At 30.7% G+C, this 21,725-nt stretch overlaps 2 protein-coding genes across 2 annotated transcripts; one reads left to right on the top strand and one right to left on the bottom strand.

Annotated features, from left to right (window-relative positions):
• Nucleotides 1–1,929: 1,929 nt before the first annotated feature.
• On the top strand, nucleotides 1,930–6,954 carry LOC110619658. The gene is made up of 7 exons (XM_021763189.2): nucleotides 1,930–2,848; nucleotides 4,228–4,360; nucleotides 4,463–4,516; nucleotides 4,597–4,688; nucleotides 5,814–6,049; nucleotides 6,132–6,302; nucleotides 6,416–6,954. Exons 1-7 carry the CDS (start codon nucleotides 2,142–2,144, stop codon nucleotides 6,511–6,513), a joined length of 1,491 nt encoding a protein of 496 aa, XP_021618881.1. The 5' UTR covers nucleotides 1,930–2,141; the 3' UTR covers nucleotides 6,514–6,954.
• A 4,650-nt stretch (nucleotides 6,955–11,604) lies between these two features.
• On the bottom strand, nucleotides 11,605–14,756 carry LOC110619356 (protein PSK SIMULATOR 1). Its single transcript, XM_021762750.2, has 2 exons — nucleotides 14,553–14,756; nucleotides 11,605–13,880 (listed from the first exon to the last, which is right to left on the bottom strand). The coding sequence occupies exon 2, from the start codon at nucleotides 13,860–13,862 to the stop codon at nucleotides 12,066–12,068; it is 1,797 nt and encodes a 598-aa protein (XP_021618442.1). The 5' UTR covers nucleotides 13,863–13,880; nucleotides 14,553–14,756; the 3' UTR covers nucleotides 11,605–12,065.
• Between the last annotated feature and the right edge of the window lie 6,969 nt (nucleotides 14,757–21,725).

Genomic DNA, 21,725 nt, shown 5'->3' with positions numbered 1-21,725 from the left:
AACCACCCCAACCGTCCGGGACGAGATTGAAGTCCGCGAAGTGCGGCTTCCCTTTGAGCTCAACCGATCTCAGCTCCGGAAATCTCCTAATCACCATTGGCGGACTGACGGCGTAACAGTTCCCGACGAAAATCCTCCTCCGGCACCACCTCTCTACCTCGTACCAGGACTTGCATACCAACGATATTGCGTTCCGGTCCTTATCACTGTGAATGAAGGAGAAAACCCATTTCAACTTCAGGGTATTTAACAAACAATTCCTAGGATTAGTAGCCATCTCCAACACATTTGAGATTGTGAAAAACTCGAATGATTCTACACGTGTTAGGATAAGAGCTTCCAATGGGTTCTTCTTGCAGGTGGCTTTCACTCTCTTTCTCTTCGGACTATACATAAAATATTGAGCATTTCCTTTTCCATTTACTCAGCAGGTTGGCAATTGCAGGTGAAAACAGAGGAGCTACTGACAGCCGATAATGCAGGTGGCAGCAACTAGGGAGACGATGACCCATCAGTATTTGTAATGAAAATTCTTTGAAAGATGCAGAGAGAGTTCCAAGTCACTAACGGTTATGGCCCCAAACTAGCCCCACAAGTTATGAGGGTATAGGAGAACAATTCCTCGATAAATTTGCATGAATCTTTAGCTCAACCTTAATTAAGCAACACCACGCTAACCTGTAAACTTGCAAATTTAATAATGTTACATTTCAGGAGCACTGGACGACATTCATAGTGGAAAAAGATTTCAAGTTCATATCTGAAAATGGACTAAACGCTGTAAGAGGATCCATCACCTCCAAAGCCTTACGTAGGAGGATGAGGAGAAAAGGAGGAGGAGGAGGAGGAGGAGGAGGAGGAGGAGGAGGAGGACGGATCGGGAAAAGAAGGAGAAAGAGAAGGAGAAGAAGAAAAAGAAGAAGGAGGAGGAGGAGAAGGAAAGGAAGAAGACGATCGGGAAAAGAAGGAGAAAATGAGAAGAAAAGGGTAGTTTAGTCATTTTTATTAAAATAAACAGAAGGTTAACTGAAAATTTAACGGTAGGGATTATTTTACAGTTTTTTTAAATGTGAAGGATTAAATTAAAGGTTTTTTAAAACAGAGGGACGAAAGGTTATATTTCACTAAACCAGAGGGACTAAATTACAGTTTACCCAATTTTAAATGAATTAATTAAGTTTATATTTGAGAGTAATTTTTATTAATTTTTAAAAATTAAAATGTAAGAGTTGAATAGAATATCGAATATAATATTTTATTATTTTTAAAATATAAAATAATTATATATATAAATAATATTTAATTATAATTAAATAATATATTTAATTTTAAAAATAACAGTAATTTAACTGTTTAACTAAATAAATTTTATTTTACATTAATAATTATAAATATTTTATAATAAATATATTATTTTTAATTATTTTATATACTGTTATTTTAAATTAAATAATATATTTATTATAAAATAATTATTATTATAAAATACAATTCATCACAATTGAATATATAAATTATATATTAACATTTAGATTGCTTATATTTAATTTTAATTTTAAAAATTAATTAAAATTATATTTAATCATGAATATTGAATAATTTATTTAAAATTTAAATATTCAAATTAAAATATATAATAACATAAACGTCAGATTTTTTCAATTAATTAAAAAATAATAATATCAATACAGATAATATCTCATTTAAATTATTAATTTTTCACATAAATTATTAAATTTTAAAATTGAAATATCAATTAAAATGATATTAAAATATAAAAAATTAAACTAATTAAATTAAAAATAAAAAAAATAAATTAAAATGTAAATATGTCGTGGCCTTTTTGAATCGATGGGCTTTTTTATTATTATTATTATTATTATTATTATTATTTGGTTTTTAACTCTCCGGAGCATACAAATCTAACCGGTAAACACCCGTTTCTTCTCTGTTTAAACGGATCCGTTACAAACCCCTGACTAGTTTTTAGCTCAACGACTTCAACCTCACTCACACCGTCACCGGTTCTCTCATCCATCTCTCTGCAGTCCGTCAATTTAACGCTAACGTCGTCTCTCTCTCTCTCTCTCAGCTCTCGTTCGAAACCCTAAACCTAACCCTAATTTCCTTTTTCTTCTCACATGGCCACCGATGATTTCCCTCTCATCGACCCCCACGCGCCCCCTCCTCACGCGCCAACGCGCCACCCTGATTCCGAATCCGTTAACGGCGGGGACTACTTTGCTGCATATGCAGACTCCGACCATGATAAATCCGGATCCGGAGCCCCGGCTACACCATCCTCGAATCGAAGCCACCAGATCCAGAACCAGCACCACCACTATTACTACAACAACAGCAACAGCAAAAGGCATAAAACAAGCGGCAGTAACGTGGAATCGGAATCAAACACTAATAATAACGCCACCGAGTACCGCACCGATTATCGGAAGGACCGGGAAGAATGGAGCGACTCAGCAATATCGTGCTTGCTGGAGGCGTATACGGAGAAGTACAACCAGCTGAACAGGGGGAATTTGAGGGGCAGGGACTGGGAGGAAGTGGCGGAGGCAGTGAGCGAGAGAGGAGGGAGCAATAACAAGAAGAGCGTAGAGCAGTGTAAGAACAAGATTGATAATTTAAAGAAAAGATATAAAGTGGAGTTACAGAGGATCAATAATAGTAGCGGGGGATATGGAAGCGGTGGTAGTAGCAGTTGGCATTGGTTCAAGCAGATTGAGGCAATTATGAGCAATCCTACAAATGCTAAGGCTAGTGCGGGTGCAGAAAGTGAATGTGATGCAGGAAGTGGTGGAAATGGTAGTTTGATGGCTAGACCACTGAAGAGGTATTGCTATTATCACATTACAAGGGTTTTTCTGTTTATTTTATTTTTTTTTGGTTTAATTTGGTGTCATATGTTTATGAGCTTTGGCTTAGTGGTAATAGTCATATCTAGGTTATAAAATTGTGAGCTCAAACCCCTTTTAGATTTTAATCACAAAGCAGAGTGTCATTTGGTTAAGTGTGAATAAGCCTGTAATTAGGTGGATGTCTATATGATGAGTGCTGTATGTGTGTTATGTGGTTGAGCAATCTGTGGGGTAACTTCGATTTTCAGCTTACTAGTTCTTATTTGAGTGCATTTGCTTTTGTGCTGCTTAATGATTTTTGGAGTTCTTCTATTTCCTAATCAAAATACAGTAGGTATGTGAAACATCTTGGTTGTTTTCATTTGCAATGTGTAGTGTCATTATGCAAGCTTCTGACTGCTTCTGTTTTCAATATCATTCTGTTTATGAGACTTTGCTATGAAATTTGTGTTTAGTTTGTTTTAGCCTAGCTTATCAAAAGAAATGGACCGTCAAAGCATATTCACTTGTGGAAAGCTGGGTTGTCTTATTTCTTAGAACTATAAAACAAAGTTTCATGTTTACATGTAGTAGTTTTTCAAGTAGGGAATTGGAAAACTAGTTTTTTAGTTTTCAAAATTTAGTTAAGATCTTCCTTTAAAAGTTAACTAAGATTTGTAAAAAGAAAAATTAAGTTATTTTCTATTATTTTTCTTTATAATAAAATTCATGTGCTCTTTACATTTTCTAGTTGGAACAATGACTTTTTTATAATCTAAATTATATTGTTATTCTATAATGATTTATTTATTTTTAATTATGAAAGATATGTTTAATTTTGTTAAAAAAGTTTTCTGGATTAGAAAACATTTATCTATTTGAAAGATGAATGGATTTTTATGTTTTCCTTTATTTTACATGGAAATTAAAACTTGATTTTCTTAGAAAATGGAAAATGAAAAACAAAGAACTGTATCACAAGTAAGAAGGCCCTAGACGTCCCTAGGAGAATCAAAGAATAAATGATATTTCTCCAATTACGCTAAATTGTTCTTGTTTGGTTGCCTGGCTTGCTTGTTTCTACTTGCATGGTAAATCCAGAGTTATAAGTTATTGTGCTTGTCGGGCTTTGAGCATCTCAGTTGATGATATTGAGATTTGAGAATAAAGCTTACTAGTTAACTGTCTTGTCTGAATGAGAGGGACTGACTTTTGCAGTATCTTTAGTTGTGTAACCAATTTGAAATTCGCATCTTCAATGTTGTGTTGGACGGAGGAAACTTTTGTTTAAGATGTAGTTGTGGATAAATGCTACGATGGTGTAAGAGGAATTGGTTATGATTCTTTAACTGAACGCCTTACATCTCTTATGCAGATATACACCAAACAGTGTTGCCGTTGCAAACAACATGAAGGCTAAATCAGTGCCTAATTTAAAATGGCGGAGAGTAGTGTTTAAAATTAGTGGTTCTGCATTAGCTGGGAACTGCCAGAACATTGACCCCAAGGTGCTGTTTCATCTATCATGTAATTGTTATGTGTTTGGCTTTGCTGTGATTAAAGGAACATTAAAATGAACACATTATTGTTATGTGTTTTTCTATTATCAGGTGGCCATGCAGATTGCACGGGAAGTAGCAACAGCTTGTCGCCTTGGGCTGGAGGTTTGCCCATATCCTTTCGAGTTGGTTTTCTTGTCTTTCTGATTCAAATTATAATTTGCAAATTTTATGTGATTCTACAGGTAGCAATTGTTGTTGGGGGTCGTAACTTCTTTTGTGGAGACTCATGGATATCTGCTACTGGCTTGGAGAGATCTACAGCATATCAGATTGGGTAATTTCCATATCATTAACTTGCATCATAATTTCTATTCAAGGTTCTTCTTGTATTGAACATCGTCCTGTTCTTATGTTCATTTTCGTTTTTCAACTGTGTAAATAATCTGAGATATGCGTGCATATTAATATTATTACTATACAAGTTTATTCTGAGTTATATTCAAGTGCCTGAAATAAGAAATTGCAGATAACTTTTCCAGGAGCTTTTCCTTTTTTGTTATTGGAGAATGAATTAGGGCATCGAACCCCACCCCTTCCCCAACTTGGAATTACTTTCAACAACGTCAGTTGAGTCAATCTCAGTTGGTTTGAACTTTGAAGGAGCTTCTTCAAAAGCTTGTTTTATAGCAATGAAAAACATTGTGCATATATGCAGTAGTTCCAAGTTCCAACCCCTCCCCCCCCCCCAAAAAAAAAAAAAAAAAGTTATATATGCATATTATATTAGTTTAAAATTTGGATAAATTCTATTTATGGTGATCGAAATTCCAAATCATTTTAATTCATTGAATAACAGGAGCCAACCCACAAAACCTCTAGAAATTGTGTGGACTTCATGTCAAATTATTTTGATCTCAATGGGCCTACCAAAATGGGTCTTCTCTTTGTTTGAATCAGTCTAACTTCTCCTTTATGCAACTTTTAACCAATGGCAGAATGTTATCACAAATTGCAAATTTGCTTGTTACATTTCCTTGAGGTGATCTCTTTTTCAATAGTTAGGGTTGATATTAGAACTTGTAGAGAGAGAATGTGACAACTGGCAATTATTATTATTATTATTCTAGTTTGTGAATGTTAGAGCAGAGAGAAAAGGGGGGTGGTGCTGCTTGAGAGTACCTAGTTCCGTGAGTTCATTTAAGACAAATAATATAGCATAGATTTCATTTTGAAGTAATGGATGCTTTTTGGTCTGGTTACTAACTAGAGTGATTAGATTGAGATGAACTAAACAAATTCAAAGATGAGATTAGAGTCAAAATAAATTTAGGGACCATAGTGAAATTTAATGCAAAGTTAAATAACCATTTGTAATTTATGCTGCAGATTTGCTTGTGCTGTGCTTAAGTCATTGCCACTTGCTAATTTTTGACCGTGGTAACTTACTATTTCATGTCAGTATGATGGCAACAGTGATGAATTCTATATTGCTTCAGTCAGCTTTAGAGAAGCTGGGTATTCAGTCCCGTGTGCAAAGTGCATTCACAATGCCAGAGTTAGTCGAACCTTACAATAGGCAACGAGCTATCCGACATCTTGAAAAAGGAAGAGTTGTCATATTTGGTGGTGTAGGTGCTGGTGCTGGAAATCCACTATTTTCTACCGACACGGCAGCAGCTCTGAGGGCTTCTGAGAGTATTGCCATGCTCTGCTTTTGCATACAATATACTTCACATTTTTCAGAATGATTTATCTGACATCCATATCTTTATGTCAGTTAATGCAGATGCACTCCTTAAAGGCACAAATGTTGCCGGAATCTACGATTGTCACTCTGCTAATACCAGCATGATAGTGGATCACATGTCTTTTAGAGAAGTGGTTTCTAGGGGCGTTACCTTCATGGACATGATGGCAATGACATACTGTGAAGAAAATGGAATTCCTGGTTTGTCATACTTTTAACACTTGTTTAATTGCATTATACTTAACTTTTCTCCTAGCCCCTAATTCCATTTCATCCGTTTTCTACTGTACTGATGTTATATCCCCTCCCTGTAGTTGTAGTCTTTAATTTGCTGGAGCCTGGGAATATTTCAAGGGCATTATGCGGAAATCAAGTTGGCACCTTAATTGATCAAACAGGAAGGATTAGTTAATGTTAATGAAGCTCCAGGATTTCTGACAAACTCGAGAAATATTATTGTCATGAAATTATGGCCGCAAGCTGATGTGTTCCGAAGATATATGATATTGGCGTTCCCATCGATTTAATGTTGAGCTGCAGGCTTTAATAAACAGAGTAAGAGGGAAATGCTTGTACTTCGGCTGTGCTTGATGATTCGAATGGTGAATAAATACGTTGAATGCACAAATGCTTCCTCGGGGCAATGGGTAAAGATATTTCAGGCTTGAATACCTCAATTCTGCTTGCAGCTTATGTTCTTTGTAAATCGTTTGTGTTCATATTTAACATGTTGCTGATGACATCGTCAATGTGCTTATGATGTAGATATAATACATTTTTTTTTAACAAATTAAAAGAAGAAATGTTCTGTAAAGTTGTGATTCGAGTGATTTAGATTTTTAATGCTTTTGAGTTCAACAATTTTTTTTTCTCAAAAGAGTTAAATAAATTGGACACAATTTCATGTGGTTTATGAAATATTTGCAATATGATCCTGGAGATCAATAGCATTACATGGCAGCCCAACTGGGGCGAAACTTCCCTTTTTGAGGAAGGGAACAAAGTGCATTAAACAATCCTGTTAACTTGTAAATGACTCACGGTCGAAATTGAAGAAACAGATGAATAGAGAAGAAATTGTGGATAATCAGCTCGATTATTCTTTAAAATTTTAGGCAAATCGAATTTGTAAATACCCAAATCATAAAAACTTTTTAATTAGTATGAATAATTTTATTTCTTATTTTAAGACATTATTTAAAAAAGTCATACTAATGAGTTTCAATTCATTGGTATCAAAGTCATTTTTCAAGGCTTTAAAGTTTTAAATTCAAATCGAAATCGGATGCTCTTTGTAGAGTATATATGGGATGCTCTTGGCTTTAAGGATTCTCTTCCTTAAATTGGAATATACCTATCATATATTACTAACTTATTATATATACAATCAACAATAGATCCTCCAAGAGATTGTAAGGATATTTGCTAACCGGCCATTTAAATTAATAAAACTAATAGCAATATATCCAACTCTTATGATGATCATTGGAAAAAAAGATAAAATATTAAAATTTGAGTTGCGTTGGACACTGTTCTTAAAAATTTATTTTGTAATATTTCAGGATTAAACATATTCTTCTAAAATTTAATTTTCAGGATTACAACAACAAGAATTTATTTTTAATTTATAATCTAGCAGAAAGCATAGAGGAGAGAAAGAATAAAGTAGAAAATGGGAGTGTCTTTTTTTGTAAAGGTGCAGACTATTTATAGTGGAAAAAATAGCCGTTGTAAGATATTAGACTCCGCAGGGGCGAATACTCTCCCGAATATGCCTATTCTTTAATAACTCTTCAACCTATTCTTGGAAGATTTCACTCTCCTTTAGACTCATCTTGTAATGAGGCAGATTTGATAATTTTGATCTAGGAATGAGATCAATCCGATGTTGAATATCCCGCAAAGGTAGAAAGGAAACTCCTTCCACAGCTCTTTGACGGGTGGTGTTATATACGGTGCATCCTCCACTGTACCTTTTGCTCTCACCCATAAAGTCAATATGCCTTCAGATTTCTCAACTGTAGCTGATAACCATTGCACTCCCGTATAAATAGCAACAACAGTTTCCCCTTCCATTTTCGATTGTTTCGTAAAACCAGAAGACAAAATGGTAATCTCTTTTCGATTCCATATAAACATGTATAAATTCTTCTTCTCCTTATGCAATGCATCAATATCAAACTGCTAAGGACGACCTAACAAAATTCTATAGCAATCCATATTCACAACATCACAATTAACAAATTCAGTGTAAGATTTATCGATCGAAATAGGCACGCTACAGATTCTATTGACTTCAATTGTTGAACCTTTCTCAATCCATCCAACTTTGTATGGCGAAGGGTAAGGCTATGTAGGCAACTGTAGCTTCTCCACCAATTGCTTAACTATCAGATTCTCACAACTGCAACTATCGATAATTAGCCTGCAAATCGCTTCTCCCACTCGACACTTTGCCTCGAAAATCTTCCTCCTTTGTGTCTTATCCTCCTGTTTCGTCAAGCATAAAAATTTCTTCATCACATAGGTGACCTCTCAATCTTCAAAACCAGTAATAGATCCATCGTCGTCATCCACGTCCTCCTCAGATTCAACCACATTAACCTGTTGGTAATCATTATTAACTCCTCTGTATTCTGGACAATTATTCGATCGATAACCAGATTGCTTGCAGCGATAACTTATGTCTCTAGTTAGTTTATGATAAAGATTGGTTTTGCTTCCTTTGTCTGCTGTAGTGATGACTGCTTTTTCCTTACTGTCTCTCCTTTCATCCACAGTATTCTGAGGATTGCCCGAATTTATTACCCTGGAAGGTTGTCCGCTGTAATTACCTTTATACTGCTGAGTTCCTGTCGAACCAGAATTTCTATAACTAAAATTCTAATTAGACTGATGTCGAGGCTGCCAATCAACATGTTCTTTCGCTCTTTTTGCCATCTTAATGACATCTGCCAAAGTGAAAATCGCAGCTAATCCCATCGTACAATGAATTTCATGATTCAGTTCCCTCTAATAATGAGCAACCTGCTGGGCTTCGTTCTCACAGTTTTCATACCTCGCTTGCAACCTCAAAAACTCATTTGTATATTCATCCACCCTTTGACTCTCTTGAATACAGTCATGATACCAATTATACAAAACTTAGGTTCCAGTCTTCTGCGATAGCGTTCGTTTTGAATAAAATTCCACCATGCTGCTGCATTACCCTTTAATTTATAAACCACAATCAAAACCTTTCGATCCTCTTCCACGTTCATAACTTCAAAGAACCGATCAACCTCTGCCAACCAATTAAAGCCAGATTCTACATCCAACGAACCAGAAAAGTTTTGAAAGTCTATTTTTATCTTATAACTTTTGTGATAATCTTGTTGGCGGTTTGCGACCATAGGATTTGGAACTGACTATGGGCGTTTGGCTGCATCGGGTTAGTTGTTATCCCGTTGTAAGGCTAGCTGTCCGATCATCTCCCTCAATTCTGCTAAGGATGCCTCAATTATAGCGAGTCGCGCCTCTTGATTGTCGACTATGGATGAACTTCGCTCTGATACCAATTGAAATAGGACTGATTAGACTCTATCAAGAGTTTTAATCAATAATGTTTGGTTAAGACGAAATTTAGAAAACGAGAGGTTAAAAGTTGACATTTCTTATTAAATTCTCAAAAATTGAAAAATATCTCATAAAATTTCTGATATGAAAAATTACAAAAAAAATTAAAAAAAATAATAAAAATTTAAAATTAACTGAAATTTTTATCTCGAATTTTAAAATATGTTTCGTTATACTTTTAAAAGTCGTGCGTCTTGAAATTTTATTTTTAAAAAATTATTATAAATTTCCAATAAATATCAACAATAAAAATTAAGTTTAATTCAAATCTACTCAAAATGAAATTCTCTTTTTATAAAATTATTATGAATTTCCAATAAATATCAACAATAAAAATTAAGTTTAGTTCAAATCTACTCAAAATGCTTATACTCTCCTGTTTTGGATCAGGCCAGTGGCTCACATGTCAGCCAGAGCTTCTCTTTCTTTTTCTGTGGGCAGTTGTTTCTATTGTCTATAACTGAATGATGATAGAGCTTTCTAATATACACATCCTTTGTTTTTTAATAATAATTATAAAAAAAATCATGATGGTATTTGAAAATTTGTCTGATATTTGTGAGCATAGTAAAGTAAAAAAATCCCAATGCAATGCTTTCACTTTTTACAGCCCATGAAGAGACAACAGAGGCTCTATGATTGTGTGTCGTTGGTTAGACCCACCAAAAAAGCAACTTCATCACAGTTATCAAGGAACCACTTTCCAACGTGTCCTTCTATTAACTTAATCTTTTTGTTTAAGCAAAATTCTATATGAAAAAATTAATTAATCTTAAACTTTAAAAAATACATTGAAGTTTAAAATACCATCATATTTTTCTCTTTGTAAAGTTCTTTGTATATAAAGGTAAATTTCCTATTTAATCCTTGTATTATAAAAAAATTTATTAATTAATATTTATATTTAAAAAATAAATTTAATATTTTAAAAAATATATTAATTAATTTTTTATTAATTTTAATCATTAAATATTATTAAAAAGTCTTAATAATTAATTGATAAATTTTTCATAAAATTCAGAAATTAATTAGAATTATTTTATATTTAACTGAAAAGACTAATTAATAAAATTTTTTAAAATATTAAAAATGTTTTGCAATATTTTTCAAAATGTCCAATAAATTTTCTTATATTTTAATTATAATAATTTAAAATATAAATTTTAAATTAATTTCTAAGCGTATCTACAATGATAAATTATCTTTAATGAGTAATTTCAACTCTCTACCAATGGTTTGAAAACCATTGATATTAGAATTATCTAAAACTGCTGACAGGTCTCAAGGAAAACAACATTTCAATTCTCTCAATCCCAAACTTTTCATTAGAGAAAAACCTCAAAACTAGGAGTTATGTCATGTTAATCAGTCCAATTAGCTTTTATTTATAAACAAAATAATAAATAAACAAACAAACAATTAAATAAGAACAATCTAATTGAATCAGCTCACACAAAAACCTCTGAACACTCTTCCAAGGAAATGCACTTGGTACATAAAGAAGCACATTGACACAGATCAATAGCACATAGCACAGAATGAGACCACAGCTCAAATGATCTGCTAAAACTAAAGTCAACTGAACAAATCAAAAGGAGAAATGGCAATATACAAGATTGGCTTCTGCTGGTCACTGACCAAGTTGCCAGTTTACAAGCCATACTATCACAACTTAGAGCAAAAGACAGTCTCTGTGTGGAAAACTTGCCAAAGTGCTGCTTTTTCTCCTTGGTATTGTAAAGTTGCAAGAAGCAAATAAGGCAACTTTAACAAGTTAAACAAATTGAGCCCAAGTGTGAATGGAGTGTATGAAGAGTGATTTTACAATTCAATTTCTGTTACCATGCAACTAAAAGTACCAACAATATGAAACAGAATACAGGTACCCTTTCCAAAAAGGAATCATGCTCAATCGCCATATGTGAATTAAAAACCTTATCTGGTAAATTTACAATTAATATAGATATGCATATAGCCGATAAATATACACAAATCATCAAATAATAGCTAAATTAATAAGCCTAGACTAGCTCCACGAAGACGAAGATTGAGAAGCCACTGTTATAAGTGGACAAAAGAGGGAAATCTCCACTCACATAATGAAAAATAGAACTACTATTTAGAAGCTCAAATATACCTTTTGGTGTAGTTAATTCCAGAGAGATTGCAAGGTTTGAACCTGCTCATCAGTCATCACCCAGCAAACTGAACAATGTTTTTCCAGACGAATTGAGAAGCCACATGGACCTGCCAGGTGTTGGAAGCTTACTGATATACGAATGTTGAATCCAGTCAATTCGTGAGATATCTGGAATCATGGTGGCAATTGCTACTGCCTTGATGATATCATCACATCTCAAGCTCCAAATATTCATCAAATACTCTTCCACTAGTACATTCCTGCAAAGCTTTTGTGTTGAGTTCTCGGCCCAATCTCCAAACATAGTTGAGACCAACCAGAAGCTCAGTTATGATTGCTTCTATCTTTTCCTGATTTGCAAAATAAAGGGTCTGTACCAGGAGTACATTTGTCCTAGAAACAAAATTCTGCTGCTCAAAGCTTCGATCTGATTGCCATCTTATCATGTTATGAGCAAGTGGAGCCAGCCATTCTAATATTGATGTAATTGCCTCAGTCCACTCTCCTGCAAGAGTAGTATCACATGCTGATGAAGCCAAGCTTTTAGAGTATGGCTTTAGCCTTGCTCTTAGTGCATTTCTCACATTAGCAGGCAACATTTTGTACAAATCATCTCTCGCATCATGACCAATCAAGTGAGGAGATGCAGCTAACTTTTCAATTACACTAATAACATTTGCATAGTGCAATGCCAAAGCAGCAGCACCAAGAGTTTCAGGAACAGCATCCAACAGCTTCAACCTGGAACTGAGTATTGATGTAGTATGAGCTATGCTGCCCAGAGAAAGGTGATCAGTGTTATTTTCCTTGGCTTCAATAGCAATACCTGAATGGTCAACAGCTTTACTTAAATAGCAATTAGTATCAGGCAAATTTGTAGCTACCATACACCCTTTAAAAGGTCCAATTTGAGTCGATCTATTTGCTTTCGGTTGCGCTTTTTTCTCCTGAAAAGCAGGAGACTGTTGAGTCTGCCACATCTTCCTGATTTTGCTTATTCTAGAAATGGGGCCTGCCTTTGTTGCTGGCTTTCCAAGGGGACCTGAAAAAAAGTCCATATTCCTATGCTTTCCAGAAATAGGGCCTGATTTTGCAATTGGATCACCAAGGGGACCTGAATAGAAATGGTTGGTTCTATTTGATTTTGAAATTGGACCTGATTTTGCTATAAATCCACCAAGAGGGCCAGAAGAAAATCTAGGAATGGTACTGCTCTCAGATGGATGAACTGATGATTGCAGTAGTGAAGAAACTGACTGACTGTGATTAAGAAAATCAGAATTCATAATTTTTGAGTGCTCTGAGGGAACCATTGAATTAAAGCCAAAGACCTTATTCATTCTACTGACTATTGTGAACAGAGATCTCACTAAAAGGCGCATTGTATAATCATATGTTCTATTCCAAAGTGAGATCTCCCTAAGATTCTTCACTTCGTGCTGCTTCCACACAAGCTTCTTCTGAAAGTTGAGCAAATTTTCTGGCTCCGAATCATTAACCTTCATTCTCCTCACAGTCTGCTCAAGATCTGAAAGCATTTCCATCTCTTGATACAAAGTAGCATTGATTGAAATGAAATGCTCCATCTTCTTAACTTTCTTATCCATCTTCTTATGGGAAAATTCCCATCCAAATGGATCAGTGCCAAGCTTGATCAATTCATCAAAAACATGTTCAAAACTCTTCAGAGTTGGGTCAGAGCATTTCTTCCCCAATCTGGCCACAGATTTCGCCACATGTACAATACTCTCAAATAACTCTGCACAAATCAAACCAACAATGAAATCATCATCCTCAGACACAAGCTTTTTTATACCCTCTGAATTTGATATCTCCTCTCTCAACCTAGAAACCTGTTTATCACTCAAGGAGTGCCATAGATGAATTAGCTTAGACATCAAGCTAGCAACTTCAAAAGCCAGAACTCCAATCACTGCCTTTTCAGTACCGGAATCATGCTTACGTGGAATTTTCCACAGACCACGAAACCACGATTCTGCAACCATCTCTTGCTCCCAAGATTTCTGCCCAAATATAATGTAAAGATAGAAAATTTAAGGCCAAAACCCAGATCAAATCAACTGGTTATGCAATGAATATTTTGGATCAACTACGAGTTAGCAAGTCAACAAATAGACTATAAAATTGACAAATAAAAATTATAAAGAAAACCAAATCCAAAAGACAAGCCCATAATTACCCAAGAATCAAATGGCAAAAATAATTCATAACAGCTTACTGAAATTGGATTCTTAAATAATTTGACTCAGAACTTTATGGTCTGTAAAACTAAATCTAAATTTTTCTCCAACTACAAGATAACGGGAAAAAGAAAAGAAGAAGCAAGTTTGATCTTCTACAATTTTCTTTACCAAAGCCCTCCCAACTAAACCTGTGTACTAGCTTCCTCAACTCAAACAAAATTGATTTTTTCATGCTCTCTCTCTCTCTTTTTTTCTTCTCTCTCAGTTAGATTCAATTCTAAACTCAGATTTCTAAACGGGCAGATTAGCAATAAATCAAAAAATCCAATAAAAATCCCAAAAAATTAACATATATCACTTCATCGCAGATACAAAATAAAAATAGAAAATTGTGCAAAAAAATTCAATAAAAAATCCAAACAAAAACTCCCCATCAAAACCCACAAGCAGTAATCAAACATTAACCCAAAAAAAGAAAGAAAGAGAACTTACTGATCACATGAACAGAAGAACGAAGGATGCAAGGAGGAAGAAGGGAAGAAAATGAAAGGGGAAGAGAAGAATAATTAAGTGGGAAAATAAAAAATAAAAAAAGGAAGAAAAGAGAGGAAGCAGCTACGAAGGAGCAGTGAAGGAGGAGAGTGTCAATAAGAACCACATAGAAAGGGCGAATAAAGAAAAGAAAATAGACGAAATTAGTAGAAAACTGACTGAAAATTAAAACTTTAAAAAATTAAAAAAATCACACACCCAACTCCGTCTTTAATCATTTATAACTAAGTACGTCCCGTCTTCTTCTCCTTTTCTTTTAGCCCTTTGCTTTTTCACTTATTTGATTTTCTGACCCATCATCTTTTATTTCTTTTTAAAAAAAATTATTATTTAATTTCTATAATATAGAAAATTTTTTAATTTTAAAAAATATATTAAAATATGATGTAATTTTAATATATTATTATAAAATTAAAGAATCAATTAATAAATTTTTTATAATACAAATATTTAATTTTTAAAATTAATAAAATAATTAATTAATATATTTTTTTAAATTTTAAAAATATTTTAATTTATTTTTTAAAATTAAAAAACTAATTAATAAATTTTTTATATTATAGAAACTAAATAATATTTTTTTTAATTAGTTGTAATGTTAATTTTAAAATATATTGTGATACTTTGTCCTATTTTTATTAGTTAACATATTTTAAATTATTATAATTTAAATTGATATACTTTAAATATAAATTCTTAAAAATTTTGAGTTATTTAATTTAAATTTAAAAAGCATAAACTTAAATTAATTTTAAATTCTTACAATTGAAATAATTCAAATTTAAATTTAAATTTGAATTTGAATATATTTATATTGGATACTAAATTTGGATTCTTGCATGGTACAATATGGGACTTGTAATTTTAGTTTGCTTTTATCCTTGGAATAAAAAATTTTAACCAAAATTTAATTTAATTTAATTATTTTTTATTAACTTTTTGTTTGAATTCTTATTTAAAATGGAAAATTTATTTTTTAATTTAAAAAAATTTTCATTTTAAAGAAATCACTAATTTATTTGAATTCTTTTTCTTTTCAAAATAAATCATGCCAAATAAATTTTATTAAAATTTATAATTATTGAAAATTTTTTAAACAATTATGTATATGGTTTAAATGGTTATAAGTGATTAATACACATATTTGATAACAAATAATTTAAAGTGTATTTTTATTAAAATTACTAAAAATAATATTAAATATAGTAATTATCAGTATTAAAATACAAAAATTCCTCCAATTTATTTTTTAACTTATAAGTTGAATTTATAAATTTAAAAAAATATAAATAAATAAACTAATTTATTTTTAAAATTTATAAACTATTCTGATTTATAATTTAAGATAATACTCTCTAAAACTCATTAGCATATAGTTTAAATTATATGATGCTATATTAAACTCATTTAAAATATACAATGAACTGTTATTATGAAATAAAATTACGTAGTAATAATTTAATAAATTTATATATAAAAAAAAAGATTTGGTCGCTTCAGATTAATTTTAAGACAGATCGAACAGACTTATTCTCTCTAACTTAAAGATGAATCTCTATAAAAAAAATTATCATTAAATACTGAGAATACAACAGATTCATAGAGACGAATGTTTGATGTCTTAAAGTTGAGGTCCTTTAAAAAGTAAAAATATAAGTCTATATTAAAAGGAAATATTGTTTTCATTAAATTTATTGTACAAAATAAAAATTATATACTTATTAATTATACTATTATAATAAAATAAATTTATTAAAAATCAATAAAAATATTACAAACGAAGCATAATTATTTTTTTTAGCTATCACATATAGATACCAAAATAATATATTATGAAAAAATAAAAAATAATGATAAAATTTATCGATTTAAATTATTAAAAAATAATTATTAATTATTTATCGATAATTTAAAATTCTTTTAAAACTATTTATTATATTTTTAGATAATCTGTAAAAAAAAGACCATACTATATTTTAGAATATATATATATATTTATTAAGAGATTAATTTCAAATAATGAAATAAATATTTAGTAAAATAATAGATTCTCCAATTAATTTTTTTTTTAAAATGTAATTGATTTTGTGTGGGTATAATATAAAATTGTAATAATAGGAGTTTAATTTTATAAAATAAAAAAATACAAGGACCTGTTTGTAAAATATCAAAAAGAAAACCAGATCCGTCACAATCATTAATGGCAAGTACGCGGAAACTGTACTGTTACAAAAATAACCTCTCAGGCTTAGGTTCAAAGTCGAGCGAACCAATCCATACGGTCGGTTCAAAACCTGACACAAATCCTATTTATTGGTCCAACCGAGGATCCGCAGATCATGCAGTGCGTCCTGCCGCACTACCTATCCTAACCCGTTTTTTTTTTTTTTTTCCTTTCAAAAATGTAAATAAAAAGCCAAATCTATCATAATTTTATCAATTATAATTATTTCAAGAAAAATTTACAATTTAATTTCCACAATATTTATTAATTTTAAAAAATATATTTATTTATAAAATTTTTTAAAATTTTTTAATTATTTTTTATTAATTTTAACTGTTAAATATTTTTTATTTTTCTTAAATAAAATGGTTTGAGATAATAATGATAAGCTTTATTGTCAAATGTTAGTTTCATATGCTTAATCTCGACAAACTTTAATTATTGGAGAAGTTATTTTAGTCAAATGAGTTGATAAGTAGCTAGAAATATAGCTCGATATTTTATTTTTGCATTATTCTTTTAGGATGTTAGATTACCTTAAATTGTAACGTAGTATTTTGAAGTGGACCATTTATTTATTAGAAATTTTTCTAATCTATATTAAAAAATTCAACAACTTATAAATGATTTTTATTATTATTATATACCAGACCTTATCCTGAAACTCTTTTAATATATTGAAGAATATAAATCACTTAGCTACATAAAAATTAAATAAGTAAAGTAATAACACTTCCAAGAAATATGTTGATCGTATTATTATGAGATATTTTAATTTACCGATCAATCTTTGATATCTATTAGTGTTTTTCAATGACTACCCTCGTATAGGAATAAATTTCATTTTAAATAATTTTTATATTTCATAAATTAAAATTTATTAGTAAATTTATTAACATATTTCAAAATTCATTACTAAATTTAACAAATTGATTTTATTAGTGTATTTTACCAACAAATTTTATAATCCGGTGGTAAATTTTAACAAATTTTACAATTTATTAGTAAAATTAACACCATTTTTTTTTATATTACAAATAAATATTGAAATACGTTGATAATTATCAATAAATTTTAAAATATATTATAGATATAAACCAATAACAATTATTTGGAAAGCATTATATATGCATTCATTACTATAACATAGAATAATGATTTACTTAATTTTTTTATAATGAATAAAAGTGTTGTTAAATATATTTTATATTATAAAATCAGACACCAATTTCGACTTATTATTAAAATAATATTATTATATAAATCTTAAAAAGTAGAAATATCAATCTATATTACTATAGCACAATAATTGTTGAATGTAAACCATATGCTCGCCCTCGAAAATAAGGTCGCGTGATTAAGGGAGAGCATTTTTCGGTCTAAACTGAAAAATCAAACCGAATCGATTGATTTCGGTTTATCGATTCGGTTAGTTGGGACGGTCAGTTTGGTTCGGTTAATATATTTAAAATTATTTGATTTTCGGTTCGGTTTGATTTAAACGTGTTAAATAACCAATCAAACCGAAATAATCAATTTAGTGGCTAGGCCCAAGCCCAAGTCCTCCCCTCCCCCTCTCGTACTTAACCCAGCACGCCAAGCCCTCCCTCCCTTTCGGCCCCAGGCATTCTCCTCCTCATTCCCGATTCCCCCCAGCCTGAAACCCTTATTCACTCACAGTCTAAATTAAAATCCCTAACAACGAATCATCGAATCCCATTCCCATTAATCTCTTTCTCTTTCCCGTCGACCGTCGACCGTCAACCTCTTCCTGTCGATCTGCTGAACGAAGTCATGAACCGCTCGCTCCCTATCAATCTCTTTCCCTCCCTCCCTATTGATTTGCTGAGTGTCGCCGCCCGTCGATCTACCGAACGAAGTCACAAACCGCTCGCTCCCCATCGATCTCTTTCCCTCCCTCCCTATTGATTTGCTGAGTGTCGCCGACCGTCGATCTGCTGAACGAAGTCACGAACCGCTTGCTCCCCATCGATCTCTTTCCCTCCCTCCCTATTGATTTGCTGAGTGTCATTGCCGATTGTCCTCTTTCAATGATCTCTTTCCCTCCCTCCCTATTGAGGTATGATTTTTGTTTTGTTGCTAAACAATGAATCTGCTTATTGAGTTCTTGCATTGTATAGAGTTTACTATGGAGTTTTTCTCTGGTTGGGTTTTTGTTTGTTGTATGAGGTTAATTGTTTATGGATTTTGGATCTTGTTGAAAGACTTGGGTCAGCTTTGTTAAAGGCCTTGGTTTATTTATTGATAAATTTATGTGAAATATTTATTGAATTATTTGTTGAAATTAGAAATAGAAAATTAAAAAAAAATTACAGATTTCGGTTTGAATTTAACCAAATCGAACCGAACCAATTTTTATCGGTTCGATTCGGCTCGATTATATATTCATAATCGATTTTTTTGATTTTTAAAATTTTAACACTTCGATTTTCAGTTTTTTCGGTTCGGTTCGATTCGAAACCGAACCGACCGATTGCACAGCCCTATGTGTGACAACGGTGATCTGATTAGAGAATACTTAGTCCCACCGAGAGAAAAGAAAATTTATATACTTTTAGTTTTAATTATTTATCAAGACTCGTCCTTTTAATTATGGGGCAAAACTTTACGAAAAGTTACTATTAGAAAACGTAATTCAATAAATTGCTGTTATTCAATAAATCGCTGTTACATAGTGACTAATGTGACCACAACTTTATTTCCGTCACAACATTTATAAATTCTAAACATGTTAAAAGTTGTTAGGAGGAGAGAGTAAGTGAGAAGTAAGTAAGAGGCATTAGATAATGTAATTAATTATAGCATGTTTTATGATGGGATTATAAAGCACATGCTTGGTCTATAAGATTTGTAAAATAAAATTATAATAGCATCATGACTTGATGAGTACTAATTGATTATAGTTGACTAAAATGGTTAGGTAAATTTCCACATCTTTATGCATGTGTATTCTACACTTGCATAGGCTTGTCCTTTTATAAATTGTTCCTTTTTTCCATTTTGTTATAATTATAGGTATTTATAGGAGTGAGCAGTATTCGGTTCAAATCAAAAAAATCGATCGAATTGAATTAATTTTAAAATTCAGTTCAATTTTTTATTTAATTCGGTTCGGTTCGGTTTTTAATTTTAAAAATTTTGGTTATTTCAGTTCGGTTAGGTTTGGATCAGAAAAAATTAAAAAAATCGAACCGAACCAATTAGTGATAATAATATGTTATTTTTAATAATATAGAGAAATTAAATTAAATTAATATTAAAATATTTTAATTAAATTTTAAAATATTAAAAATAAAGTGTAAAAAATTAAAAATTTATTAAAAATTAAAATCGATCGAATCAAACCAAATCAAACCGGTTTGGTTCGATTCGATTTTTATAAATACTAACATTTTGATTTTTGGTTTATTCAGTTTGATTCGATTTTGAATCGAATCGATCGAATGCTCACCCCTAAGTATTTATGGATCGCTGAATTGAATTAAATTTTAATCGCATCGAATTATATGTTAGAAGGTAAAATGTATATTGCAAGTATTTACTTCACTGATGAAAATTAAATTCTTGACTTTTTTTAAGAGAGAAAATATTAATTTTTTTTTAAGTTTATAAATTAAATAATAGCAGCAGAAAATAAAATTTTAAGTCTCAAATAATGATAAAAAATATTATAAATTTGAATTTTTTATTAAAAGTGTAAAATCTTTACCTTTGAGATTATTTTTTCTTGATTTTCTTAAATCCTTTCTCAATACTACAGTAATTCAAACTGATTATCTCAAATAGTAATCCATATTAGAATGAAAAGTAAATAATTTTTAATAGTTCAGAGATTTTTTAATATATTTTTTAAAATTAAAAAATTAATTAAAAAATTTTTAAATATTACAGATACTAAATAGTAAATTTATAAAAGTCAGTGAAACTTATACATTAATTTTTATATTTTTAAAAATTAGTTATGTGGCCTTGTAGTTTTAAAAAATAATAAATTAGTCCCTATCCTATTGGAATTTATGAAATTATAGAGACTAGAGTGTAAATAAAATGAAGAGACCTTGTAGTGTTAGAACTAATTTGTTAGTCTTTTCTTTTTTTTTTTTTTTTAAAAAAAATAAGGATTAAATAGCTAACTTCTATAAATATGAGATTAAAATGTAGGTTTTACTGAACAATAAATACTAAATTTTAGTTTACCCTAATTTATCGTGTGAGTCCTGGAATGCATTTTTTAAAAAAAAATTACTAAATAAAAAAAATTTATTAATTAATCTCTTAATTTTTAAAATATATTAAAACATCAAGAATATTTTAAAAAGTCTACTAATTATTCTCCTATTAATTTTAATTATTATAAATTATTAAAAAATCTAAAATATCTTCGATATAGAGAGATTAATTAATAAATTTTTTATAAAATTATAGACTAACTAATGCATTTTTTTAAATCATAAGTACTAAACAGTGAAATACTTAATGGTTAAAATTAATAGAAGAATAAATTAATAAATTTTTTAAAATTACAATGATATTTTAATATATTTTCTAAAATTAAAAAATGAACTAATGAGTTTTTTCATAATAATAAATTTTTCTTTAAAAATAATTTTATAAATTTTTAATGCTACATCGTATGTTTCCCTGAGTCCTTCATCGAAAATCTATCTCATGTTAAAAATACTATAAATATTAGTCCAATGAATTCACAAAAAAAGAATTTAGGTTCGACTTTTAAAGAAAATATTATCGAGAGAAATATTTACTATAAGTATCGAAATTGAAGGTAAAATATCAAATATCTCTGCAAAACTCCAATTTAATTAGTTGAAATAGTAAGGTTTTAAGAGATTTTATTTGAAACTTCCAAA

Source organism: Manihot esculenta, chromosome 7 (genome assembly GCF_001659605.2).
Source record: "Manihot esculenta cultivar AM560-2 chromosome 7, M.esculenta_v8, whole genome shotgun sequence".
Taxonomy (NCBI): Eukaryota; Viridiplantae; Streptophyta; class Magnoliopsida; order Malpighiales; family Euphorbiaceae; genus Manihot; species Manihot esculenta.
The sequence above is the reverse complement of the archived record's forward strand: the minus strand, read 5'-3'. Positions and strand labels throughout refer to the sequence as shown.